We start from the raw sequence: 27,347 nt of genomic DNA on the forward strand, positions 1-27,347 counted from the left end.
CAATCACATCAGGCTTTTGCATGGAAAATGCAGAAAAACATTCAAATCAAGATCAAATTACACAAACAATATACTACACAGCTAACAACATTGCGGCAATTTTGCATTAATATACAGAGAGTACATCACCTTTCTTTTAAACAATTGACCTACACTATCTGAAGCAATTGACAATTACAATACCTAAAGACAAGAAATAGAATTAAACCCTTCCCTGACATTATTCGTGTGAGTGACAAAGTCTATAACAACTTAACCACTGCTTGTGACTTACAAAAGCCTTCTGTTGTGTATGAGAGCAGTGACAGTATCTTAACTACATAAACCAATGTTCTTAGAGTAAGAATGATGAATTAGGCAGAGCTCCTGGGTCTGTCGTAGCTGTGCAGGGGCTCTCTGAACAGCAGAGAGATCTCAGGGCCTCTAATGATATACCACACTACAGAATCCCCACGGAGATGATTAAGGTCAGGTCAGCGACTCTGGGGTCCTATAAATATCATAGGGGTTCCTGCCCCTCTGGGGCTCTACAAGCATTAAAGTTACCTTCAAATTGACAAATGCAATGGAAACTGTTTACAGTGGAAATTACATTTTATTTATTTCCAAAGAAAGAGAAACATGATGCTCCACCAATAAGACCAAGTTTAAGATAGCCTACTTCAATTTCCTTAATTTTAACTGAAAGGCAAAAAGAAAGAAAAAATACAGTTCCGGCTGAAGACATACACCTCCTCCTTGGTGAATTTCCTACAGAATATACCTTAAACGATCTTTCAGAAGCAACTGGAAAACTCTTGTCGGAGTTTCTTCCTAGATCCAGTTGAAAAGACGACAAAGTCTTCGGGCACACACGGTCCCTTTGCTTTGAACGACTTGCTCACAACGCCCAGCCCAAATCGCGCTGCGCGAATACAAGCGTCACTACGGCCCCGCTGCCCGTGTGTGTGCGCGGCCTGGCTCGCCCAGCCTCAATCTCTCCCGGGTTAAAGGTTCCAGTTGGTCGGGCTCTCCCACCCTGTTTCCGTGATCGCACAACTGACTCCTCCTGCCTCTCGTATTCCGGGCCATGGACGCAACCATAATCGTCCAAAATCATCATTTTTAATAGCGGTAGATCACAGATCAGACACTGGGGAGGGAGAGAAGCAAGGGCTGGATCTGGATCTGTAAGTACCGGTCAATAGGAATTGCTTATTGTGGTGTTCATAGCCTATATGCTCAGCGTCCGGTAACACTGAGAATACACTGGAGCCTATGGGGCTGACAATGACTTGATATTTGATGAAAGAAATGAATGGGCTATTTCCCTGCTTGGTTGTTTTAAAACCCCTCATTAGGGCTTAAACTTACTCCCTGCCCTGTTTCGTTTTTCAGTACCCCCACAGTCGCCATCGGCTGTCAATATCTTGAAACGTATTTATTTTTTAAAAAAAGACACGATCGCATTTTCAGTGATCTGTTTTAAAAAAATATAAATGATGAGAAAATCGACTGATCAGACTCGGCGTAATGATTTAAGTCCTGGATCAAGCGTGAGTCTATACGTTTTTTTTTTTAAAAAGCTGGGTGCGATACTTTTGAGTTTAATGAGGCAAGGCTCTTGCTATGAGACTGTCTTACTGTAGTACAAAGACGGGAATGGTCACGGTTTTATTTTGGCAACATTCACATCTCCTGTGCAGTCGTGTAACTGCCGGTTCCGTGTTTCTTTCACTTCACATAAATAAAGCTGCTGTGCAAATTTAAAGCATTTTTTAAAAACAAATTCGGTGAGTCCACTGCTGCCGACTGCGGAACAGACCTAAACACAGGCACACCTCTCCCCCTCCCCTCCCCTCTCTTCCGAAAAAGTCCAAAAATAGGAGAACCACGTCATTCATTCAGTTAAAAACTGAGATATGTCGCTCCCACCCTCCCCCCATCTCACCTGAAAAGGACTGGAATATCCATTTCCGTCTTTTTGTTCTGAGCCATGTGTTTACGATAGGTCACCTGAAAAGAATCCTAAAAGGAACGAATTAAACGCAATATGTAAAGTTTAGATGGATGCAATCGAAAGAAATCAATACCTGATGAGGAGTGCATTTCTCATCCATTTCTGTAGCTAACCGGGTGGAGTGGCATTTTGTGGACAAATCGTAGCAGATACAGACGGCAAGAAGGTGCTTGGTACCTTTGTGTCTGGAGTCATCAGCGTAATAGCTTTTTGGAAGCAGTTATTTCGTAATTAATTAAGCTACTTGATTATTAACGGCGTGGAGTTGGTGGTTATTTTCATTTTTTTAAGAACAAAGTAATTGTGAGTGGTCTTTCTTAATTTAAACTGTTTCGATAACTAGATTGAGAGGTCTTCGGCCCCAATCTCAAGCAACACTGCCTATGGTTTATGGACTGGTTTAGCGACGTTACATTACACTTTGTGTGTTACTATTGATATGTGGCTTTTTGTGAAAATAAAGGGTTACCTTAATGTCTACCTGCCTGGGTAGAAATAGAGATTGCATCTTTTTTTATTAATGAACATGTATAGAAAATACCTCATATTTTATACAGATTATGGGCTGTCATAGAGCTTTTACTAATGAAAGGCCTTCATTCTAACCTTTACTTTAGACTGTGTTCAGCAACAGAGACAAAGCATTCACTGGATTTTTATTCTGCGCTCAAGGGTTCATCTTAAACTGAGGTCACTGCTGAATTGATTTTGCGTTGCTCAGCTGTTCCTCCAGTTGATACTGATTAAGGTCACAGGCCAGCTCTGCAGATAGGTTTGATGTGTCACTGGTGGAGGTCTGACGCACAAACCCACAGGTTATTAAGACTAATTATTGGAATATTTCCTAAATAACTTTTTTTTTTAAATGTAGAGCCATTCATCTGACATCATCTCAAAGTGATGCACACAGAAAAACAGAGACAGGTTTCTCTGCTCTCCTCCCCACTGATAGCTGATGTGTGGTGAGCGTTCTGGCGCACTGTGGATGCTGCACATTGGTGGTGGTGGAGAGGAGAGGAGTCCCCATTACCTGTAAAGTGCTTTGAGTGGAGTGTCCAGAAAAGCACTATATAAGTGTAAGCAATTATTATTATTATTATTATTATTATTATTTGAAGACAAGGCTGAAGGTGTTGACCGGTATGGGCTGGGAGATCATTCCAAATGTTTGGAGAAGAACAGAAAGCAAGTCTCCTGGTGCTCAGCGCTTTGTATGGAGAGCTGGAAGAAGGCCAGAGAGCGAAAGGCACAAATGATGTTTAGGTTGTGTAGGGAGTAGGAACCAAACCATTCAAGCCCCTTAAGGTGAGCAGAAGTTTTTTTTTAATTCTGAAATCCACACGGAGCCAGTGCAAGGAAACTAAAATGGGTGATATATGCTCCTGCGTTGTAGTTTTGTTTAAAATCTGAGCGCTGGAGTTCTGAATGTGCCGCTGTTCGTTAATAACATGTTTGGGTACACCAGTAAGCACTGCATTACAGTAATCAAGCCTGGAAATGCCCAAAGCATGCATTAGCTTTTCTGCATCAGACCGGGAAAGAGATGTTCTGATACAGACAGTTGCAAGGATGAAAAAAATAATGCACACGTGAGTTTAAAATGTGAAGCTCAGGTCAGAATTACTGCAAGAATCCTCACTTGAGTACTTAGACTGAGTTAGGGAACATCAGTTGTCAAACTAAGATGGACACATTTGCAGAATTGATCAGAAGAGCCAATCAGTATATTAAGTCTTGTGAGATTTCAGATGGGAAATGTTTCAGCATCTAAACAGTGTGACAAAGTGTATAGTACTTGATTAATGTCAGGCTTTCTGTGAACTTACATTTGGGTGAAATTGAAATGAATAAAAATGAAAGATGATGCCACACCTACAAATTTCTGACTCAGTGGAGACCTTGATACTAAACAGAATTTGACCAAAGACAGACCCTTGTGTGACACCTGATATGGCCATGTGTTTAGACAAAGAACAACTGATTTGCTTAGATTTTCTATCAGATACGATTTAAACCACACCAAGATAGTTCCTGTAACACCAATGACTCTTCCTAATTTTTTTCCAAACAAAGCTGGATGATCAGCAGTGTCAAAGGAAATACTTACCTCCAACAGGACAAGAGTGGCTAAAAATCAGTAATTAGCAGATCAGTAACCCATTAAGAGCTGTTTGTATACTAGGCATTATTCTGAAGCTAGATTGAAAAGATGCATACATCTGATTTTAAAATAATTGATCTTGGAACTGAAAAACTGCTGCCAGTTCTAGAACATTTGTCAAAAGTGGTCAGTTAGATATTGGTCAGTAATTACTGGATACTCTGGAGTCTAAATGCGTCTTTGACAGAGGAATGATAACTGAAGATTTAAGGGCTGAATTATAAAACAATTCAGACAATGAACAGAGAATTTTCAAATTTGAGAAAAGCAGGTCAGTAACAATAGGAACATGGATCATGGCAAGTAAATGAACAGATAGGTCAGTGTCCCTATAGCTACGTGCAAGTTTATACCCAACAGATTTCATAGAGCAGGTTGTAGTACCAAGGAGAGTGGCATATAAATCTACTGACTTTCACCCTAAGGTACCTAAAGAGCTTCATATGTAAGATTTAGCCAACTTAACCCACCATTGAAGTACAGCAGTCAGTTGGGTGAGGCACCAACCCCATTACAAAGAATGTCAGGAGACATGAGACATTTAAGGGAATTAAGGGCTGATTTTACAGATGTCAGGTTTTGCAAGCTCAGAGTGGCCACCAGGGTTAATAACCCTACCCTTGCAAACAGAGTCATGGGATCTTTAACGACTGAGTAGCCAGGATCTCTATTCAACATCTTATTGGAAAGACTGCACCTCTTTAATAGAAATGCACATTGTTCTGATGTCTCTTTGTTCCTGTCATGGGGTTGTGCTGCAGCTGGGTTTAGAAATGATGCCTTATTTAATAAACTAATATGCGTTAAACCCTTTCCAAAAATAATAATGGGTTCCAATAAGAACAGAGTGCTGATTGTGATGTTAATCCCAGCGGGAACCAGTCTTGAATCATGTGGATTTTTGGTATTATGGCTCAGATGAAGAACCTGTGCAAACTGTAATGTCCCATGATGCCCAGCATTGTTCTTTATCGAGGGTTGAATAACACCAGTCATTCAAAGCAGGGTTATCAGTATTCTCTCCTTCTTTCCTTGGCAAAAGATCATTCCTTGCGAGTAGATAAGCTCTCTTGTCTAATGTCTAAGTTATGTGTTGTGTGCTATCTGTGTATTTTCCAATCAGAACTGCTGTGCAAAATTGTAGTAATGTGTTCCTGAGAGACATAATCACATGCCATTACTCAGCAGATCAGATTTTCTGAATAGGTCTCAGCATGAATATACCTATGCCAACAGCTGCAGAATCACATGTAACCTGTTTTACTGGAATCTTGTCGCTTTTTGCAGTGTAATATTTTTGTATTTTTAGCATAGGTGTTGTTACCAGGTTTAACAGCTGCTTCAGTAAAAAGTGGTTCTGTTTTCATTTTTACTTGTAGCACTCTCATTTCTAATAGTACTCAAGGATGAAATGATCATCATTTAATTTTAGACATAACTTTGGCTTCTCTGTGGACTTTTGTCCAGAAATCTGCTGTATTGATCTACTGAAATACTGATTTCGGTTACCATGGCAATCAGAGCTCAACACCTTTGGTTGGTTTGTACCAAGATGCCGTTTTGTACTTTAAAATGGTGTCCTTACTTGTTCTAAACAATTGCTTAAATTCAGTGGACTGATTGAGATTCCTTACTTTCACATTCTCCGATATATTTTGGGATTCATAGGTTTCTGTTCTGTGCTGAATAAATGCAATGGGAAAATGGTTGTTGCATCTTGAATATATTGCGTCACTATAGTTATCTTGTGTATTCCTGGAGCTGTAATTACATAAAAAAAGAACATGACAGCTCTAAGTAAATAAAAACTGTCTGCACACAACCATGGAATTTTCTGAATTTCCTGAGAACAGAGAGAGAGAGGGTGAGGTGTACCATGAGAACTGAACACCTTGTTAAATAGTGTGCTTTCTGTGTCAGATTTCTTCAGGAAGCAATGGAGTCAAAGTATTTCCAGGGAATTAAGAGTACAAATGTATGTTTTTTTTTGCTTGATTCATTTTCTGGAGGAAAAAACATTGCATGAGTCAAACCTTTAAAAAGAATCTGTCAAAGAATACATTTTTAACCCTTAATGGCCTGATATTTTGTTTTTGTGAAGTAAAAGCAGGATGTACTCATTTATTGTAGGCCATCATTCACACCCGGCTCTTTGGGAGACAAACTCCAGTCTATGTCCACTTCAGTTCTGCAGTGGAGTTTCATTACTTACTGAAAATCTTCCCTCTCCTCCCTTTTCAAGCCCAGATTCATAGTGTATAGACTTTTTTCCCCACTGGTTAGTCTTTCAAGTCCTGACAAACCATCCATCCATTTTTCAGCCACTGTATCCAATTCAGGGTCACAGGGGAGCTGGAGTCTATCCCAGTGGGCAACGGACATAAGGTGGGATACACCTTGGACAGGACGCTCGTCCATCACAGGGCAGACACAGATACCAACACAGAGACTTACATGTACACACTCGCACCAGGGCCAGTTTTCCCAGAAGCCAGTTAACCTACCAGTATGTCGTTTTACTGTGGGAGGATACTGGAGCACCCGGAGGAAACCCATATGAACCCAGGGAGAACGTGCAAACTCCACACAGATAAAAACACAGGTCTGAACCCCAGCGCTGCGAGACAGCAATGCTCACCACATCACTGTGTAGCCCCTGACAAACCAAAAAGGGTAAATTCATAGCACAGAACAGGAAGGTGACCTTTACAATACACTAGCCTTATGAGATTTTTGCTGCTGAACGGAAATGCTCACTTTCCAAGTAAGGGGGTGTGAACTAGAGCACTAAAAAGGCACTGTTCTGATCAACTAGAAATTCATCACTTTATTCATTGGTTGTGTCCCTCCCTGACTGTCTGTTTCCCCATATTTTGCAGGTTGCCAAGTCTGGTTGAGGCTTGTTGGCCGGTTAATGAATAGAGTAAAGAGGATCAAACTTGAAGACGAAACAGAAGGTAGTTGGAAAAGGTACAATTCTTTGAGTCAGGATTCTGAAAGAAGGTGGGAGGGTATCAGTGGAAGGTAGGGGAGGGGTTGCTTTAGAAAAGTGCAGGTGTAGATCCATTTTAAAATAAGACTAAGGCATAATGTAGCAAATGCTTGAGCTTGAGCGATCCCACTCCTCTTGGGATGATATCTATAGACATTTGAATTTCAAGATTGATTCCAGTTTTTCTGCGTGCACTGAACATCTTTCAGGAAGAGTGAAAGCAATCGGGCGACTTCATTCTTTAGTTTGGTTTACACAGTGAAAGTAGCTCAAATCCCAGCCTCAAAATAATCACAGGCACCTCTGTATAAAACAGCTTAGTGGTGAACGACTGCAGATCTTACTTATGGCAGAAATCTGGATATTTAAGAGTACTGGAAAAGTTAGGAAAGCGAGCGGAAGTCATTCAGTCCTGTGTGTTACCTAGATGATCTGAGGATCTCATGCAGCCATTTCTTGAAAAGTGCCAGGCGATCAGCTTCAAAGACATGGCTGGTTAACTGCGTTCCAGAGTTACACGACCTTTTGGGTAAAGAAATCCATCCCATCCTCCATTTTAAATAATCTTCCAGGTCTTTATGTCCTGAAGAAGTCTGCTAGGCTGATGCTATTGTATCGGGACACCTCGTAGTCTTCTTTATTCACTAAAAAGCTTCACTGATTTTAGGACTTTCCCTGAAGTCCAGGAGTGTGTCTGGTGATGTGTTTCTGTGTGGATGTCTGTGCTTCCCAAGCTCCCCTGGGCCACGTGAGGAGTGCCGGTCTGCCAACCTCTTGTCTCCTCTGGGCAGTTGTGCAGCAGTCAGGATGACCGCAGTGGACGAGCTCTCGGACAGCACGGAGGTGGTGGAGATGGAGGACGTTCCCTCCCAGTTTTTCGTGGAGAAGCACTCTTGGGACGGCTTGCGGGACATCATCCACAGCAGCCGGAAATACTCGGGCATGATCGTCAACAAGGCGCCACACGACTTTCAGTTTGTGCAGAAATATGATGACTTGGGACCCCACTCGCATCGGCTGTACTACCTCGGTGAGCCTTGGGGGCGACCTAGTCCTATCCCAGCTGGGAGTGGGGTCCTGTGGGACTCTTCCTTGATCACCGACATTTCCTTAGGTCGGCGTTTAGGGACTTCTCCAGACACTCATTACTTGTCCTCTCCTTTCATTCAGGTTTGACCTACAGGACCAGTGAAAATTCGCTGCTCTGCTCTGAAATCTTTATACGTGATCAGCTCATAAAGCCTCTGAGGAGTGCCTTTCTGTGTGAGACTAATCATCTCGTGCAATTTGAGATCGAAAACCGTGAAGTGAAACTGAGTGGTTCTGACTGTGCAGATTGCGTGAAATTATTTCATAATCAGCAGAAGACACACTTCATACTTTACACCAGCTGTATGCAAAGCTGCACATTTTTCAGGAGCTCATCACGTGTGCAGGAAGGAAGGCTATAATAAAGCAGCACTATGTAGAGATGTTAGGAAGGATAGGAAAGAGGTAGTCAATCAGTGTCATTGTGATTGGCGCAGAAGTTTTGCTTATCCTGCAATAAGAACATTGATGTTTTCTTAGATTGACCTTTTGTTTACTTGACCCCGCATTCATGTGTCATTTCTATTTCCCGTCATCCAGGAATGCCCTATGGGAGCAGGGAAAATTCACTGCTTTACTCTGAAATTCCCAAGAAGATTAGGAAGGAGGCCCTCTTGGTTCTGTCCTGGAAACAGATGCTGGATCATTTTCAGGTACAGTACTTTCTCAGTCGGGCCTCTTTGGGTTTCTGTCCTTTTTCACTAAGGAAACCTGAATGATGTCTATCAAAAGACTAAAAAATACACTGTTTTGCTTAATTGTTAAAAGGTGTATGTAGTGCCATCTTTTACTGTAGACACAGAGTAGACGGCATGTGTTTAGTTTGCAAGTGCCATACCTGAAGATGCAAATCCCGTACCCTATACCTTCAGCCTGCTGAGTCTGACCTTAAATCTGATGCGCTATCGGAAAAACATCAGCCCCTGTAACCAAACACTAACGGCCGACTTAAATCCCTTGACTCCCTTACGGACTGGTTGAGTTTTTGTAGCGGTGGAGATAGGAGAAGTCTTGTGTGATTCGGGATTTCTGAAGAGGATGCAGATGTAGTGGGGGGGGTTTAATTGTCCTGTGTTTTCCTGCTTCTCCGATCTCCTTATTACTTGACTTCCAAAGACGTGCTGGCTGTGACAGTCGGTGTCTGGAAATCGTTGGTGTGCGCGTGCGTCACAGCGAGCAGACCCCTCGTCCGCGGTGCAATCCCGTCTTTCTCAGTGTGCTCCCATGACAGGCTCCGGTTTGCCATAGTTCTTACCAGGAACGAGCAGCTCTTGGATAAAGGATGGATGATTTGAATCCCCTTTCCGCTCCGCTAAAAATAAGGGACAATAATACTTTATCTTCTTATTTTCATTTTGGAGTACTGAAATGGCTCTTTAGATTTACTGGTTGATTAAATAGATTATACAGTTGAGTTTTGGGTGTCTCCATCTCTGTTGCCTTTTATTAGTAGTATACTACAGTACTCCCTTATGTGCTGATTTCTTTAAGCAGTGCAGCTTAGAAAGATCACAGTAATAAAAATACAATGTATTATAAATACATTTTAGAACTATCTATGTGCAGTACATGTAGGAATATCTGCAGTCTATTGCAGGAGTTCCCACTGTGCAGGAAAGGAGACAATAATAGGAGGTCAATTCATGCACTCCTACACACCCTGCGCACTGTACAGTGGTGAGTAGGTGTGATGCACAGGCAGATCGTGATCTCGTGTGGAGGCCCAATGGTGAGATTGAAAGAAGCATCAGGTGATCAGAGAGATGATGCAGATCTGCTTGCTGGCTCTGCCCCAGGGAACCATGGGATAGATGGAAGAGGGCACAGGAGTTTGAAGAGCTGGTGGGGGGGGGAGGGGGATGTGGGAGGTGTGACCAGTAGCCAATAGAGGACAGAAGAGGCATGCAGGAGGAAGCAAAGGAGAACACTGAGTCATGTTTGGGGGTCCTTTGAACGCACATGAGAGGGGAGAGGAAGCCACTGGAGTTGATAAAGCAGGGGGGGTCACTTGAGAGGAGGGAGGCAGAGACCTTGTGAGATGGGGAATTTTGAAAAAGCAGAAGAGGGGAAAAAATGCAGAAGTAAATAAACTTGTCTGGCGTCTTGTGCAGTAGCCTAGACTGTACAGACCTAGGCCCTGGCCTGTCTGTCCCATCGATCATGGAGAAGGTTTTGATTCAGGAGGTGTTCCTCAGAAGGAAGGGTCAGGGACTGTGCCAGGGTAGAGACATGCAGACGGGAAGAAATGAAGGCGGCCAAAGTTAAAAACGTGAATCACCAGACTGGCTTGGACTGGAGTGAGCACTGGCATCCCAAGAACACATGCTTAGCTTATAAACAACCCAGCGCCCCAGTATAGTGATGGGGACACTATTCTGTAAAAAAGGCCCTGTCCTTTGGATGAGACATAAAACCAAGGTACTGACTCTCTGTAGTCTTTAGAAATTCCAGATTGTTTTTTGAAAAGAGTGGGGATATTAACCCTGGTGTCCTGGCCAAATGTCCCCCTAGTCTATATTAATCATGGCCTCCTAATAAACCATATCTCTGAATCAGCTTAATTACTCTGTTCTCCTCCCTGCTGAAAGCCAATGTTGTCTGCCGTCAAACATTGTTGCTGGTGGAGCGGAGTGGAGTGTCCACTATATAAGTGTAAGGAATTATTAATTACGGATTAAAACGCAGACGGTTGCATTAATGAGCACTTATCTCGGTTTCTTTCTGAGTTCTCAAATCCTGTACGTAGCTTAGCGCTTTCTATGCTGCTGGGTTTTCAGTTTGAGCCACTGGGGAAAACTGCAGGTGTCTTCCTCGGGTGCTGTTTCGGGTCGGTATGTATTGTTCGTGCCAGAGCAGAAGCAAGTTTTTAGAGCGCTGTAAAATGAAACGTTAGCAATGCTTTGCCCTTTCTAAGGCGACCCTGAAAGCTTCATGCTGGGATGGGGGAGGGTTGAGAGCAGGTGGGGAAACTGTATGGAGAAAGGGATGCAAAGCAGGACCGTGACTGTGGCCTTGTTGGGCGGTGTGTAAGTGGCGGGTTTTGTCTTCGGCCAGGCCACGCCTCACCATGGCGTCTACTCCCGAGAGGAGGAGCTTCTGCGCGAGAGAAAGCGGCTGGGAGTCTTTGGAATCACCTCCTACGACTACCACGCCCAGAGCGGCCTCTTCCTGTTCCAGGCCAGCAACAGCCTCTTCTACTGCCGGGATGGAGGGCACAATGGTTTCATCGTGAGTCTGCTGCACCGCCACCGTCACAGCGCCACCTGCTGGTCGGACCCTTCCAGTCCTCCAAGCCAAACCCTAGCACGGATGTAGCTGTAGCATTTTTACATGTTTTTCTTTGTCAATCTGACTCTGCACTTTACATGCCCAGCCTTGTGATTTAGTATTTTCGCTTCTTAAAATTAGATGTTTAGCTATTTTTGGTTTATTTTTTCTCTGTTGGGACAATTAAGGACCATTTTCTTTTACGTTTACAGCACGTTTTCCAAGCCCTTCTAATGCAGGGTGCCCTATGTTTCGACGTCTCATGCTGTAGGGTCTTGTGGGCTGTTTTAGCAGGTCTCTCCAATGAAGCCGGTGGAAATCAAGACTCAGTGCTCAGGGACTCGGATGGACCCCAAGATCTGCATGGGGGACCCCAGCTTCATTGCTTTCATCAACAACAACGACGTGTGGGTGGCCAACATCGAGACCGGGGAAGAGAAAAGACTGACCTTCTGTCATAAAGGTCAGGGTGCCCTGGGTTTGTGTGGGCGTGTCATCGTTCTCCGTGGGGGGGCGTAGCAGTAGTCTTTCCTCTGCTCATCAACCCTGTGTGTTGTCTTCACACCCTCACAGCGTCCTGCCCCACTTCATTACAGTTTCTCTCACCACAAAATCAGCAATAGTGATCTTCTCAGTCAACCTTCTGCTTGTTGTGTTTTCACATGAGTCCGCCCACTGTACCGAATGCACTAGAAGGTGATGATCACAATGGGAAGGGTGGTAAATAATAATAATAATAATGAATTGCTTTCACTTATATAGCACTTTTCTGGACACTCCACTCAAAGCACTTTACAGGTAATGGGGATCCCCTCCACCACCACCAATGTATAGCCCCCACCTGGATGATGTGATGGCAGCCATGGTGCACCAGTACACTCACCACACATCAGTTATCAATGGGGAGGAGAACAGAGTGATGGAGCCAGTTCAGAGATGGGGATTATTAGGAGGCCATGATTGATAAGGACCAAATGGGAAATTTGGCCAGGACGCCAGGGTAACACCCCTCCTCTTTTCAAGAAACACCCTGGGATTTTTAATGACTACAGAGAGTCAAGATTCTCATCTGAAGGACGGCACCTTTTTACAGTATAGTGTCCTTATCACCATACTGGGGCATTAGGACCCACACAGACTGTAGGCTGAGCGCCCCCTTGTGGCCACAGTAATACCTCTTCCAGCAGCAACCTTAGCTTTTCCCAGGAGGTCTCCCATCCAGGTACTGCCCAGGCTCACTCCTGCTGAGCTGAGGTGATTTGCCAGTTGTGAGTTGCAGGATGATATGGCTGCTGGCCATATCACTGTAATGGCTCTCCAGACACAGCGCATTCTGAGTGGTCAGATCTCTCCATCATAAACATCTGGCAAGCTGATTACATGGATAATATTGTAAAATGCACTCTGTACTGGAAGACTAGGGAAACTGAACTGCAGTGTTCATTAATATACACCCTGTCTCAATGCTCTCCTGTCTCAGTTTATGCTGAGTCGTCCTGGGTACCAGGGTTCTGGTAGAGTTGGAAGGATTTAGGAAATGTTCTGTCTGGTAGCATGACTTTAAATTATTTAAATCTAGAGCAAGAGCTGGCCTTTTCTCAAAGTTCCTATTATAAATAGAACATTGTTATGGACAGTGCATGAGTAATCCATCACTGTCACTTCCTGTGTTGCTGTGTTAGTGCAGGATGCTGAGTTAAAAAGGTGAAATTATTAGAGAGAAGCCGGCAAAACTGTTTTTTTTTGCATCTTCTTAAATGAAGTGGCTGTTATTTTTGTTTTTGTTTCCCAGTTCGATCACGTTAATTTGGTTTCTGCGTATTTCCCTCCCACTTGCTGAGGAAAACTGGAGGGATGTTTCTTGAAAAATTAGAAGAACATATTAGAAAAATATCTGCTATAGTGTTCATACAGGCGTGGGGCGTCACTTTGTTTCTTGTTAGTTTGTTTTTATTGAGTATGGTTTACTGTAGTATTTGTATTATTCTTATACTTCATTTTTATGGTTATTATTAAAGCATACTGTGTGTGGTGTCCTTCTCTTCTGTCTCCTGCAGGTATCAATAACGTAAAGGATGACCCCAAGTCTGCGGGAGTGGCCACGTTCGTCATCCAGGAGGAGTTTGACCGCTTCACAGGCTACTGGTGGTCCCCAGCTGCCCCAGAAGGTAAGACACCCCGAGACTTGGGCAGGCAGGAAGGAATCCTGCACTGGGCCGGTACTGGCAATGTGGCTCGGGTAAATTGCTGCATTGGTCTAAAAACCACTCTCTGTGGATTAGGTTAGGGGCTCTACGTCACTGTTACTCTGGTCCCTTATCGTCGACATCTCTTAATTTCTTTCCCTCCCGGAATGTACTGGAGTACAGGAAACCCATTCACGGAGCAGTTTCAGGAAAAGCTGGCTGAGCAGTGCTTAGAAAATGGATAAAACTGCTGACATTTTACTGCAAGGCTAATGTGGCACTGTGTGGAGCAACGAACCGCTCTTTCCTGTAGTCCGTCTTCATGATTGGAGCAAGAGAGAGAGGCGGAAAACAAGGAGAAGATAAAATACAAGCACTCAGCAGCTGCAGAGTTCAAAGAAAGCTTCTTTGCCTCAAGAAGTGATTATCTTGTGCTTTATTCTGTATTTTGTTTTGTTTGTACTTGATTTTAGTTACATTGATACAGTATTTTTTTTTAATTCACGAAAAAAAAAAAAAATACAAGTAGAGGGGGATTTTTATATAATTTCTATTTGTCTACTTTGTCTTTGTTACTTTCACATTACTGGGAGAGTGTCTCTACATATCTTTCCCATTTTGAACATCTTTTTACCAATCCATGTTGTTAGTGCTTCTTTTTAGCTAATTATTTTGGGCGGTTCAAAGGAAGTTGAAGCAAGGTGAACCTGAGGTTTTTTTGATGTATTAGGAGAGGAGTCTGTATAACCAAAAGTATGCACCTTTGTCCCGTGTGTATGCTTCCCTGAGGGTGTCATGATCACCCTCTCTCAAAGATCAAACTAACCTGAACAAACGTAATGCTTTTTTTATGGAACTAGGGTATGTGACTTCATACATATAAGTGTGCAGTCCAGGAAAACAAGGAAGGAAGGAAGAACTGTCTTGAGTTGCCTACAGTTAAAGAGAGTTCATTAGCTGATGACTTCATCCTTGTTAACATACAAAATATAATTTTAGCATAAGTCGGCAGTTAAAAGAATTGAACTTGGTATTGCCCGACATCTGAGTGTTCGTTACTCTTCATGTTGTAGGAAAGGATTCCAAATAATGTTACATTCATATATCCTATCCTGCAGCCAGTCAAGAGACGCATGGTCAGTCAGTCTGGGCCTCGGTTTAGTACTACTGTAAGTGGTGAATGGATGTCCAATTTAGAGAACTAAAGAGAGGGGGACACACTGTCGGGAGAGTGGATGACTGCACAGGTTTCTATTTCAAATCCGCCAGACGTGCATCCTGTCTTTATGTCACTAACAACAGAGGTCTGGGTGATGTCTGTGAGGCAAAAGAAATGCAGGCCTGACGCTCCCCTTGTCTCTCTCCCTGGCAGACTCGGACGGGGGGAAGACTCTCCACTTGCTCTACGAGGAGGTGGATGAGTCCGAGGTAGAGATCATCCACGTGCCCTCACCCGCGCTGGAGGAACGCAAGGCCGACGCGTACAGGTACCCCAGAACAGGTGAGCCCGCAAAATCTGAGACTCCCCTGAAGGAGATAAGTCGCAGAAGAACCAACTGGGACTGCAGATTTCTCCATGATAGAGGAAGAATGGCCAGTGGTCTAAGTATTGTTTAAAAGGGCATTAGACATGAAGTGTCTTCATCAATACTCAAACAATTTTCTGCAAATTCAGTATTGTACACCTCCTCCATCCCCACCACTAAAGCAGCAATAATACTTTTTCTCAATCAGCCTTCTGCCTGTTTCCACGTGTGACTCAACCCACACGACCCACAGTACCGAATGTACGCGAAAGTGGTGCTCACAATGTGAAGGGTGATCGGTAATAACCATCCTGTTTCAGTGCTCTCCAGTCTAGGTTATATTCTGAGTGGTCAGATCTCATCATCGTAGACTTCTATCAAGATGGTTGCATGGATAATATTGTCATACTCTGTACTGGGGTCTGAGCCTTATCTGGATGACTAAGAAAAGTGGTGGTGTCTTGTCATTTCTTTTTATGTCATGTGCCAAAGGTTTTCGTATTTACCGATTTCAGCAGTAAGTCTAGGGTTTTCCATCACTTCGTGGGGCTGATTTTGCATTCCAGTCACTGCAGATTGACAACCTGGTTTCATATTTATTAAAGGGACTAGTAGGGATCAGTGCTGCAGAATTATGGCATCGTTGACTGTTTGACCAAACTGGCTGTGTCCTAGTTTCTAAAACTCTTGTGGCTCAGTTCTATACCTCTTATTAGATCTGGTTTGATTGATCCTCTGGTGTTATCTGTGCTTGACTTGTCTGTCTTGCTGACCTGTATTGGGTGCTAAAAGGCCTTTTGTTTCTTTCCAGGGAGCAAAAACCCCAAAATCTCTCTCAAACTCGCCGAGATCAAGACCGACCACCTTGGGAGAGTAAGATCTTGCAGATTATCTTCTATATATTAATTGCTCAGCAGATGCACACATTTATAATTATGCCATTTTTGCAGCCCGCTGTCCCCTTTTCCCCACACAGAAATGTCATTGGCTTGAGCACATGGCAATTAATATTCTAAACCAATCCCACTTCAGTGTTTAACCTGAGTCTGCCTGGAAGTGCACAGTGGCCTTATCCTGGCTGGAGCTGAGGATGGTGACGAACAAAGCTCTTACTCAGCCTTTCCCAGATGTCCTCTGTTCTTGTTTATGTCCTTTTAAAATTGAAAAGCTCAGCTTGCATCAGGCCCCTTCCCAGATGATCAGTCTAAACAGTGCGGCCTCTGTCTCGCTCTGTCACGCAACACTTTGGTTTCTCCATGTGTGTCTATGTGAACAAGATTATTCATTTTCTGTTTTTCTCATATGCAACTATTCCCCAATTCCACAACACAGCAGCACAGCAAAGCAGTTAATGTCTAAAACTGGGCCGCTGTGCTGTGGCACTCCTCTTCAGACATGGTGCTGTAAAGGAACAGTCAGAACCTGTCAGAAATAGTCGAAAATGAATGAGTAATGTGCAGTCATACAGGTGCCCAGTCATGGGTACTTACGATGTACAACTTGAAGGAGGGATAATTTAATATTGCAAAGTACAGTTAAGATCAGTGCACATACAGGGGTAGGTAGTCTGTAGTGGTGAATAAAACTGAAGCACAACAGGTAGGAGGAGCTACAGTGTCCAAATGCAGGCAGACCACCCTTCATGCAGTTGTATTGAAAGAAGGACTGAAAACGGGGAGCTCCTGCAACACGAACCAATACACTGTTCTTGGAATAGATTTCCGACAGCTGTACTGGTATGCTGAACTGGGGCATTGTGCTGCTTATCCGGTTGCTGGTCTTCAGTGTGCGATCACTGGATGAGCACCCTTGTGCAGTGCACTGGGGGGGCTGAGGATCATGGGTAATCGGCTGTAACGTGCCGTTCCAGATCGTGAGCACACAGGACAAGGAGCTGGTCCTGCCTTTCACCGTGCTGTTCCCTGGAGTCGAGTACATAGCCCGGGCTGGCTGGACAAGAGATGGCAAATAGTAAGTCCTGTTCCTTTCTGGGGAAAAAAAAAGATATTTTGGTATTTTTGGCAGTTTGGCCTGCATCTGTTGGGAATTCTGGCATAATGCTGGTGTTTCTACTATGAGCAAGTGGATAAAATGAACACTTGTGCTTCATTAGATAGGCAGGGGCTCTGCCCGATTTCCATATCCACACAGATCGCAGATCAGTCTGTCCCTGACCTTCTCCCCCCAGCGCCTGGGCCATGTTCCTGGACCGGAGTCAGCAGAGGCTCCAGCTGGTCCTGCTGCCCACTGCCCTCTTTATTCCCGTCTCCGAGGACGAGGCGCAGCGGCGGGAGAGCGTGGAGGCCATCTCCGAGAACGTCCACCCCTTCGTGATCTACGAGGAAGTCACCGACATCTGGATCAACGTGAGTCTGTGGGGGGCTGAGCAACTGGAGTCACCAGGGCAAGCCCTCCCTTCGTGGGCCAGACTGAAAATCACCTGGGATGGAGAGTGTAGGAGCCAGTACACAGCTACGGCCAAGCCACTGAGCCTTCTTAGATCTTACCCCTGTTCGTCAAGTCTGGCACTGTAACTGTTGTTAAATGTCTGATTGCCGCCCCATCCAAAAAGGGTGATATATCATCATGTCTCAGGGTGCAGTTTCTTATTGACCCATTATTTTGAATACCCGAAGAAGGCTCCACAGCCAAAACATTGTTTCTTTCCTTTACCTTTCAGCATGGGTTGAACCTTTACCCATTCCATTATTCTGCATGCTTTACAAGTGCACTATTGAAATATTCCTCTTTTTCTCTCGGGGTATTTCATTTATCGTGCCTTACTAAGTGAAAAAACTAAATGCACCTATAAACGGGAACTCTACACATCAGATTTCGTGCTGGCTGTAATCGTTCTGATGGTTTTTCTGTATTCTTCAAGTGTGTTTTGCTCAGTTTATATTTGGAACAGCCGATAGTGGATTAAGACAGACCTGGGGTGCCGTCTTAGAATATCTTTGAGAGCCTTTAAGGAAGTCCCATTCAGACATTTGTTTCTTTTTTCAAAATCTGCAGGTTCATGACATCTTCTACCCTTTTCTGCAAACAAAGGACGACGAGATCACGTTTATATGGGTTAACGAATCCAAAACGGGGTTCTGCCATCTGTACAAAATTACATCCATATTGCAGCCCGGGTGCTACCAGTGGTCACGAGACTACAGCCATACTGAAGGTAGGGTGGATTTTCGAGTCTGCATTGGGGGTCTCCTAGTTTAGAGGCTTGGAAGTCGACAGGTGTTCCTCTCGTTTGATCCAGTTCAGTTTTTGGACCGAGCTGGATGTAAGAAAAGAGAACAGCGATTTGGCTGTTCTTGCACATACTATTGCTGATAGCCTCTTGATTGTGGAGTCTTAACAAACACACGTCTTGTAGCATCACAGGGAGCTGGTTTCTGCAGAGAGCCTTGGTAATTTGCACCGTATTCTACTACAAATTATGTAACGAAGAGTCTCCTGTCCTCAATCACAGAAGTGCTTAAACTTCTCATCTCCTTCCAGTTCTTAGTGATGCACTCATCAGATCTCAGACAGTTTTTGTTTAGACCAATACAACTGATAATCTGGGATGAGGTTCTCTTCAGCACTGAAGCGTATTGATTCCAGTGGTACTCAGGGTGAAATTATGAAGAGATCTGTGGAGTGCTTTGCTAAAAATTCAAATTCGCTACATTAATCGGGGTCATTACTTTGCATTTTACAAAGGAAGGGAATTCCTTGTTTTTGTACCACAGGAGACTTTAAGTGCCCAATTAAGGAAGAAATTGCGCTAACGAGTGGGGAGTGGGAAGTCCTGGCCAGACATGGTTCAAAGGTAAAAAGATCATCAAAGATAATATCTTTTACAGTCTCTTCTCATGTTTGCAGTTCAGGGTGTTTTATTATTCAAATACCTGTTCCTATCCAGTGTAAGTGTTTGTGGTTTTGTTGACTCAGATCTGTGTAACAGATTCTAGTACTACTTTTTGTGAAACCATGAGGGGTTCATAGTAAAGTAAGAAAGGTTTGTGGGCAAGTGCAATCAGTGTTTATGTGCAGAAATGAATGGTAATGTGGAGTGGGCTTTCGGTGATTGTGAAGGGAGTAAACTTACAGATTCTGTAAGTCGTGTGGATTCCTGTAGGTGTGGTCTGTAATGATGATGTATGACGATGTCTTTTATGTCATGTCACATTTATTTTTGATGTCATGTTTATTTGTGCTGTTCTACGTTTTTGTACTCTGGGTTTGCATCCAAAAACATAGCTGTTTGAATGCTAAACACATTTCTGAGAAATCGGGCCGAAACGTAGGAAGATCGTGTCATAGCGTAAGACTCTGCCCTTGTCGCGCAGATCTGGGTCAACGAAAGCACGAAGCTGGTGTATTTCCAGGCCACCAAGGATACCCCACTAGAACATCACCTCTATGTCGTCAGCCATGATTCTCCAGGCGAGATAGTCAGGCTCACCAAGCCTGGCTTCTCCCACAGCTGCTCCATGAGTCAGGTATGGCATTGGTGCTTGTCACGCTGGGGCACGGTACTTTCTCAGCACGGGTACTGCTGGCCTTGCAAGGCACGATGGCCTTGCAATGAATGTGAATAAACTGGAATTTCTATTGTCTGCTTTCGGATATGGATTGTGTGGTTGAATTTGTAATCATCTCAGGGGAAAAAAGAGCCTGTTCCCGTTGGGTTTGCTGGGTTTGTTTTATTTGTATGAGTTCATGCTTAAACAGCGTAATTGCTATCATTTCCTTCACTGATATGAAAGCTTTTTTTGTGCCGCAATGTGAATAGGTGGCTGATGTATATTAATAGATATACATGGGATGTGTGTACTTTTTCCAGCAAAACAATCTCTTTCACATGACTCAGTGCAGGTATTGCATATTCCAAGCGGCTGTTTTGGACGCTGTAATTGCACAAGGGTGTGCACAAGAAGGCAATTTCTTTGGCAAATAATAATTGACCCCTATGTCATCCTTATAGTTCACTCTGAACAAACAGAATGTGCAGTATGTGTGTTTAGAAGCTGATTTCTTTAAACATGCGTTCTTTGTCCTGGTGACCTTATCCTTTCTTCTCTGCCATGCAGAACTTTGACATGTTCGTCAGCCACTACAGTAATGTCAGCACGCCGCCCTGCGTTCATGTGTACAAGCTGGTTGGCTCCGACAGTGACCCCCTGCACAAGGAACCTGAATTCTGGGCCAGCATGATGGAGGCCACAGGTATGGTGATAGTCTGAAGACCGTCGCCTGCTGAACATCCTACTGAACATACCATGTTTAGTAAACATACCATGCTGATGAATTGAGTGGAACCTTTAGAACAACACGCCATCAAATTGCAGCTGGGGAAGTCATTTTGCAGCGCGCAGTGCTCTAAAACCCATTGATGAGACACAGAAAACTGAACCGGAGCAGCAGAGATATGCTTTCACTCAGCTTTGAGATACCTGTTCATGAAATCATAGGATAGTAAAAATCCCAGTAAGTACTCAATACAAAACAATTATGTAGCACAATGGGGAAAAGGGTTTTCAGCTTTTAGGACAAATGACGGGCATATATATGGTTCTGTTTGTTTTAGGTTGTCCATCGGATTATATTCCTCCTGAAATTTTTGACTTCCCGGGAAAATCGGGGTTCCAGCTGTACGGGATGGTGTACAAACCCCACAACCTGCAACCTGGCAGAAAGCATCCCACCATCCTCTTTGTGTATGGGGGTCCCCAGGTTTGTTGCCTTGACCATAGCTGCTCAAAGCCTTAATCACTGCAACCTAAAATGACCACTCTTGTTAAGCCCAACCAATTTTATTTTGTGGTATCAAAGAGTAGCCACTGTATAGGTAAAAGGGCATTATAGTGTTCTGCTGTTTCAAAACGAGCATCACCCAAAATCTGCTTTAAAAAAATTGCCTCTTTTCCTGATGGCCGATGCAAACGTGCTGATGTGTTAAGGAGTGCTCCATTTCGGGCTAAGTGTTTTGTGTGTCAGCAATGCTTTTCCTAATATTGTCTGTACTCTGGTGACTTCTGCTTGTTTGCATGTGCGCAGGTCCAGCTCGTGAACAATTCTTTTAAAGGGGTGAAGTACCTGCGCCTCAACACCCTGGCCTCTCTGGGCTACGCAGTGGTGGTCATCGACGGCCGGGGCTCCTGTCAGAGGGGCCTCAAGTTTGAAGGGGCTCTCAAAAACAAAATGGCAAGTCTATAAAAAGTGATTTTCTTTTTCGAATCTGTTCTTCCGGTCCAACAGAGGTGTGAGTGAGATGGGCAAACGTGGACTCGTTGGTTTGTCAGGACTTCTGTTTAGTCAGCTTAATGATGACATGTGATGTGTTAATGAGGCCAAGCTCCTGATATGAGTAGGCTCTCTGTCTGGGTTTCAAAGGTGGTTTATTTATAGAGGAGTGAACTAGCTTTTCTTTTTTCTGCAAAACCCTTCAGGCTGCTCTCCAAACGTTCACACTCTCCAGCTTTTACTTCACAAGAGCTTTCTGTTTTGAAGTCTTCTGTTTCCTGCTTCCTCCTCCAAGCTGCGCTCTTGGTAGGGGGTGAACTTCTGCGTTTGTAGGGCCTTTTAGTTTTCGGCCTCAATATTTTCAATCCCGGGACTGTTTCCAGGTCGTGTTGCTCGCTAAATCCAGAGCCCGTTTAACACGCAATTCAGTCTGGCCAATTGCCAATTGTGATGTTTTTGTGTTTACCAGCAGAAAGACAAAATGTGACGGGCAAATATGCTTTTCCACGCAGCGCTTGGAGACATACAGCACAAGTGTGCAGTGTTTCAAATGATGTTACAAATGTCATACCTAATAACCCCTTATACTAAGCTCAGAGAGCAGGGAAGACCTTTTCATGAACTGACATCTGGACGAGATTGAGTGACCGCTAATTACCAAGTAAAGGAGGGAGGGCAGTTAGAATTCTGCTAGCAGCCCGTGCAGAATTTCAGCTGTGCGGAGGTCTGAGCTGGCTGACTCTTTTGTCCTTCTCCTTGCTAGGGCCAGGTGGAGATTGAGGACCAGGTGGAAGGGCTCCAGTATGTGGCCGAGAAGTTCAACTTTGTGGACCTGAGTCGTGTGGCCATCCATGGTTGGTCATACGGTGGCTTCCTGTCGCTCATGGGCCTCATTCATAGGCCCAACATCTTCAAGGTGAGTGGGGGGAGGGGTTTGAGGTTAGAATGTAGTGAATTCCAGGACAGCCTCTACACCATGTGTTCAGAGAGGAAGTGAAGATATACCTGTAGTAACTGCTGCTGGCCACAAGGTGTCACGTTTGTCTCACACTGGGTACAAGTAAATGGTTAGTGGACTTCTTGTTTAGGTATGACTGTGTCAGTCATAACACAAGTTTTACATATAACATTGCTGGGAATACAAAAACCTAGAAATTAATAATAATTAGCGCTATCTTCCAAATTTCTGAGTCCAGGTCCCAGGGGAGACTTGTATGTGGTAACAGATTGGAGGATCAGTAAGCTGAGATTCAATTAGGTGCTTTTTACCTGGATTTACTGCAGCTGATGAAAAATGTACAGGAGAAGAAGTCCTATAAAAATGGTTTACAGGGCACTTGTGCACAGCTGTAATTTATAGAATGATACTGTAAAACTGCTGACTGACTAGAACTCCAGGGGAAGAAGATGCCACACAATGTGGACAGTACGTTACCAACATAATCAGTAATGACAACGGGAACAATAAATATGTTGTGGGGTAATTTATATGTAGAAGTGAGAAAACATAGTGCAGATGTGTACTGAGGCTTTACAGATGCCTGTTAGGATGCCTACTATAGTAGAGTAGAGCTGTTCTTGAGTCTAGTGCTCAGTGCTTTAATAGTGCGGCGCTGTTTGCCAGAGCGCAGGGGGGAGAAGAGTTTGTGGCCGGGATGGTTGGGATCCTGAATGATGGAGCGGGCTTTATTGCGACAGCAGGTGGTGTGAATCTCACTGATTGATCAATCAATTAATTGGTCAATTAATTGGTCGATTAATTGATCAGTCAATCACATCCTATAATCCTCTGTGCTGTTGCCACAGCCCTTTGGAGCGCTTCTATGTCACACATTGTAGTACTGCTGTACCACACAGTGATGCCATCGGTGAGGACAGTTTTCTATGGTGCTGCGGGAAAAGTTCATGAGGAGCTTCTTCCCCAAACCGCAGAAAGTGCAGACGCTGTTGTCTTTTTCAGACTGGCTGCAGTGTTGTGAGACCTGCGCATGTGTTACCTTGTGCGGATGTTGTGTTGCCGTGTAAATGCTGCTCAGTCATGCCCTCGCTGTGCCCTGCTCTGTGCCCAGGTGGCCATCGCCGGCGCCCCCGTGACGGTGTGGATGGCGTACGACACGGGCTACACCGAGCGCTACATGGACGTGCCCGAGAACAACCAGCAGGGCTACGAGGCGGGGTCGGTGGCACTGCACGTGGACAAGCTGCCCAATGAGTGAGTGAGGGCCTCCCGCTGGCGGGGTAGGGCTTGTCCATCCGCTCGGGCTGGGAGGGACACAGGGGTCCCACTTTTACACACGGCCAGCAGCCTGCACAGAGGAAGCAGGGGAAAGACCCCGTGTCCCATGAGCGTGTCTGCCTTGGCAGGAGTATTGAAGGTACGGGGGTCCATGCAGGGAGCTGTGTCGGCGTGTGTTGGCTGTAAAGGAAAGAGTCACGTGCTGAAAAGAAAGCTACACTTAAAGAAGGCTTGACAGCCGGAATTTTGTGAGCACTTAGTCGAATTGTAAATCAGAACTGAAAATCCTGCTCACAGTGACTGTGTCAGTGTCAAGCAATTTCAAATCAGCTGTTGATTTATCACACACCTTTTTAAGTTTCCTACAGTAATGCATGTATCGCACTTTTCATAGGTTAGTCGCACAGTGCAGCACAATACAGATGAATGAATATACACAATCCAACTAACAAACAAAATACAGAATAAAATCGAGCAACATCATGTGCACACCAACAAGCTAAACTCATGTATTACATTATTATTATTCCTCCTGTAACACAAAGTACTATGAAGCCATGTAGACTTATTTCAAAAGATCTTTTTTACATTGAGTCCAATTTTACTGATGAAGAGCCTTTCGATTTGTTGAGTTTTAGGGGTGCAGTGTTATGTTTTGACTAGTTTGTAATGAACTTTCCTTTCTAATTCCCCTGGCAGGCCCAATCGCTTACTGATCCTACACGGATTTCTTGACGAGAATGTGCACTTTTTCCACACCAACTTCCTGGTGTCCCAACTGATCCGTGCTGGAAAGCCATATCAACTGCAGGTCAGGAAGCACCTCCTTTCCTTTCTTTCCTGCTTTTAGGTTTTGCTGCTCATCATGACTCCTCAGAAATTACGGGTGTAGAAAATGACATACATTCACTTCTACATGGGCCTACGTGTTTTCCCAATGCACTGAATTGACTGTGACTGGATTATATAGCACCTTTCGTCACAAAGGATCCCAGAGTGCTTTACATTTAGGAGGAGATTTGCTTTATTCACTGAAGTGCAGCCCCACCTGGGCGAGACACAGCCGCCATTCTGTACCAGCGGCTCCTCTGTACTGCAGATCAGATGGAGGAGTGAGAAACTGCTTCACCAGTTGCACGAGGAGGAAGCCAGGTTGTGCTAAAGCTTTTTAACCCAGACACTGGGGTTAACATCCCTACTCTTACGCTCAGTGCCGTGAGATCATGAGGCGGGTAATTCTCGTGTTCAGGTTGGTTACCCTCTTACATGACCACTCCTCCCCATCCTGGGATTTTCCGGTCTTGTATGTGGTCGGATCCTGTATCAGACACATAGCACCCCTTCTGGGTCTCCCGTGGCCCAAGACAAATGGGGTGGGGTCTAGCCTGGCTGTCCTTCCTTTTTCAAGTGACCGAGTGCCAAGAGAGCCTTCATTTTCAAATGGGGCGCTTTTGGGGTCACTCAACTCTTTGGTCCCTGATGCCCATCCAAAAAAAATGAATGAAGCTGGCTCGTTCCAACTTTTTTCTATTTTTCCAGGAAGGGTGTGGGGGGCATCTACCCATAGCAGCTAAGCTATACGTGCCCACTTTTTTTTTTGGTAAAACAAACGGAGCCTTCTGACGTCTTGCTGTCCTTTACTTTCACGCAGATCTATCCCAACGAGCGACACAGCATCCGATGCCCAGAATCAGGCGAGCACTACGAGATCATGCTGCTGCACTTTTTACAGCAATACCTCTGAGAGCGGACTCTGTTGGGGCTGGTACCTCCTCATCCTGCAATTCACCCATCACGCCTCACACCCCCCCCCTTACACAACCCCCTCCCCCGCCCCAAGGTGTGAGAAATCCTCTCCGAGAGGGTGTACCCCACTTCGCGGCCCGTCTTTCCTCATCCTGGAGGACAGCGGGCGTTGTTTTGTTTTGTTTTGTTTTTCGAAGCAATCCAAATGGAAACAGGAGGCCACACACCCCCCCCCACCCCGACTTCGGGAGAAAAAAAAAAGAACAAAAATTTGCCGTGCTGTAAAAGAAAATACACTTCCGAATGGAATCGATAGCTTGCAAGTAACTTATAATTATTTTATTTTGGTGTTGTGCCACATCCAACTCTTTTCAGATTTTTTTTTAAATCCCAACAGGGATGGAGGTGATCATTTTGCCAAATTTCCTCCCCCCCCTCCTCCTCTCAGTCCAGTCAGTGGCTTACAGCTGTCGCCTACTAAAATGATTTTGCCTCACACAACCCCTCAGACTGACATTCACATCCTCCATTGTTGTTTTCCTCCGTACATGTGTCTCATTTTAATTTTTTTTTTTCGTTTGGATTTTTATTTTGAAACCTGCAGCAAACCATCAAGGACAGGCAAGGTCTCGCCCCCCCCCCGCAATCTGAACTTTGCGCCTCGAAAAAAGTGTGCAAAGAGGGGGCGGAGCCATCCACTACTACCTGCACCCAGTATTTTAAGTGTGTATTATTAAAGAAAATATTTTTATGGATTCTTATTCTTTTATAATGAGTGTAAAGTGTAGTAACTCATTAAAATATTACGATCTCTCAGTGTCGTCTTCTCCCTTTCGCCTGCTTGAAACCACTTTTGGCTCCTGCCTGTACCGAGTCCAGCGCTTGTGCTGGTGTGTGTGTTTGCGTACACCGTCTTCTGCAGAGAAAACCTTCAGACTTGCATTGCGAACGTACAACCCCACAGTTTAATGGGCGTTTGTTGGGAGCTCAGGATTCCTCGTCTGAAACGCGATCGTGGCGTGGAAAGAATAGTTCAGACAGGCAGATCCTGATCCCTACTTTAAAATCCCTGCCGAGGTCGGCACTTGTACACCTTGGGATTCCCCCTCATTGGGAATCCTGAACTGGAATCGCCACTCCCTGCTTGAGGCTCGGCGCTTAGTTTCAGGGCTCTTGTGAGAAGAAACGGGAGTAACCCCTCAAGGTGAAACAGCTGGCCATAGGGAGCTGTGAGAAGATCCCGCTGTTGCTGAATCCTGTGCACCCAGAATCCTGTTTTTTTACAGGAGGACGATTTTATCAAAGTGCCAAAGGTAGGTTGTGAAATGTAACAGGTGAGCTGTTGTCCCTCAGGGTAGGCTGTTTCTCTGCTGGAAGGAGAGCTCTGCAGTGGCGGAGGCGAGATTTACTGTCCTGAAGAGGCCTGAAGATCCCTGCTTAAAACATTCCTCCAGGAGCCACCTTCATCACGCTTGAAGTAAGCCATGCTTGAAATGGGGTATGGGTGAGGGACAGAAGGACTGGGTAATCAAAATCGCAATGTACTCCGAAGCAAAAGTAGAAATCGCAACGACAACCATGGCTAAATTCTTATGTTCCTACAAAACAATGTACATTTTGGTTTGTTTCATCTGCACATCCTTCCTTTTGATTGGCTCTGAGGATTTGAGTCCAATGGACTTTTCTGTTTGAAAACCCACTGCAATGCCAGATGTCTTTCAATCACACTGTAAGATACCAGTGTGGCCCAAATCTATTTTTTTAGATTTATGACATTGTGTTTGTTACCTTGAGGTTAAAATTCTAGTAACTTACCGTAGTCCTGCTCAGTGTGTATTCCAACTCAGTACTTTTCCAAGGCCGACAAAGTGGTTTTAGACTTAAGCACATAAAGCGATTTATTTATGGGGTGTT

General features: G+C 44.5%; 1 protein-coding gene across 4 annotated transcripts; it reads left to right on the forward strand.

Annotated features, from left to right (window-relative positions):
• Positions 1-982: 982 nt before the first annotated feature.
• Positions 983-26,249, forward strand: dpp9 (dipeptidyl-peptidase 9). 4 transcript variants are annotated; one of them, XM_088621915.1, is made up of 21 exons: positions 983-1,169; positions 7,040-7,117; positions 7,944-8,182; positions 8,782-8,894; positions 11,296-11,469; positions 11,800-11,971; positions 13,566-13,676; positions 15,067-15,195; positions 16,032-16,093; positions 17,091-17,191; positions 17,409-17,586; positions 18,236-18,395; positions 18,955-19,034; positions 19,555-19,707; positions 20,299-20,434; positions 20,796-20,941; positions 21,266-21,412; positions 22,215-22,367; positions 23,521-23,663; positions 24,387-24,498; positions 25,339-26,249. In XM_088621915.1, the coding sequence occupies exons 3-21, from the start codon at positions 7,960-7,962 to the stop codon at positions 25,429-25,431; spliced, it is 2,586 nt and encodes an 861-aa protein (XP_088478041.1). In that variant the 5' UTR covers positions 983-1,169; positions 7,040-7,117; positions 7,944-7,959; the 3' UTR covers positions 25,432-26,249. The 4 variants fall into 4 exon arrangements, with proteins under 4 accessions (XP_088478041.1, XP_088478042.1, XP_088478039.1 ...); XM_088621913.1 differs by having other exon boundaries at positions 984-1,169; positions 7,040-7,130; XM_088621914.1 differs by having other exon boundaries at positions 984-1,169; positions 7,040-7,130; positions 11,803-11,971.
• Positions 26,250-27,347: the final 1,098 nt, after the last annotated feature.

Source organism: Lepisosteus platostomus, chromosome 27 (genome assembly GCF_059453375.1).
Source record: "Lepisosteus platostomus isolate fLepPlt1 chromosome 27, fLepPlt1.hap1, whole genome shotgun sequence".
NCBI classification, from domain to species: Eukaryota; Metazoa; Chordata; class Actinopteri; order Semionotiformes; family Lepisosteidae; genus Lepisosteus; species Lepisosteus platostomus.

Excerpts from the sequence above, each read along its gene's own strand:
- dpp9 (XM_088621913.1), top strand. The coding sequence starts at position 7,075 with ATGAATAGAGTAAAGAGGATCAAACTTGAAGACGAAACAGAAGGTAGT. Across the intron at positions 16,094-17,090 it reads AGACCGACCACCTTGGGAGA|ATCGTGAGCACACAGGACAA; the intron begins GTAAGATCTTGC and ends GTGCCGTTCCAG. Across the intron at positions 17,192-17,408 it reads TGGACAAGAGATGGCAAATA|CGCCTGGGCCATGTTCCTGG; the intron begins GTAAGTCCTGTT and ends TTCTCCCCCCAG.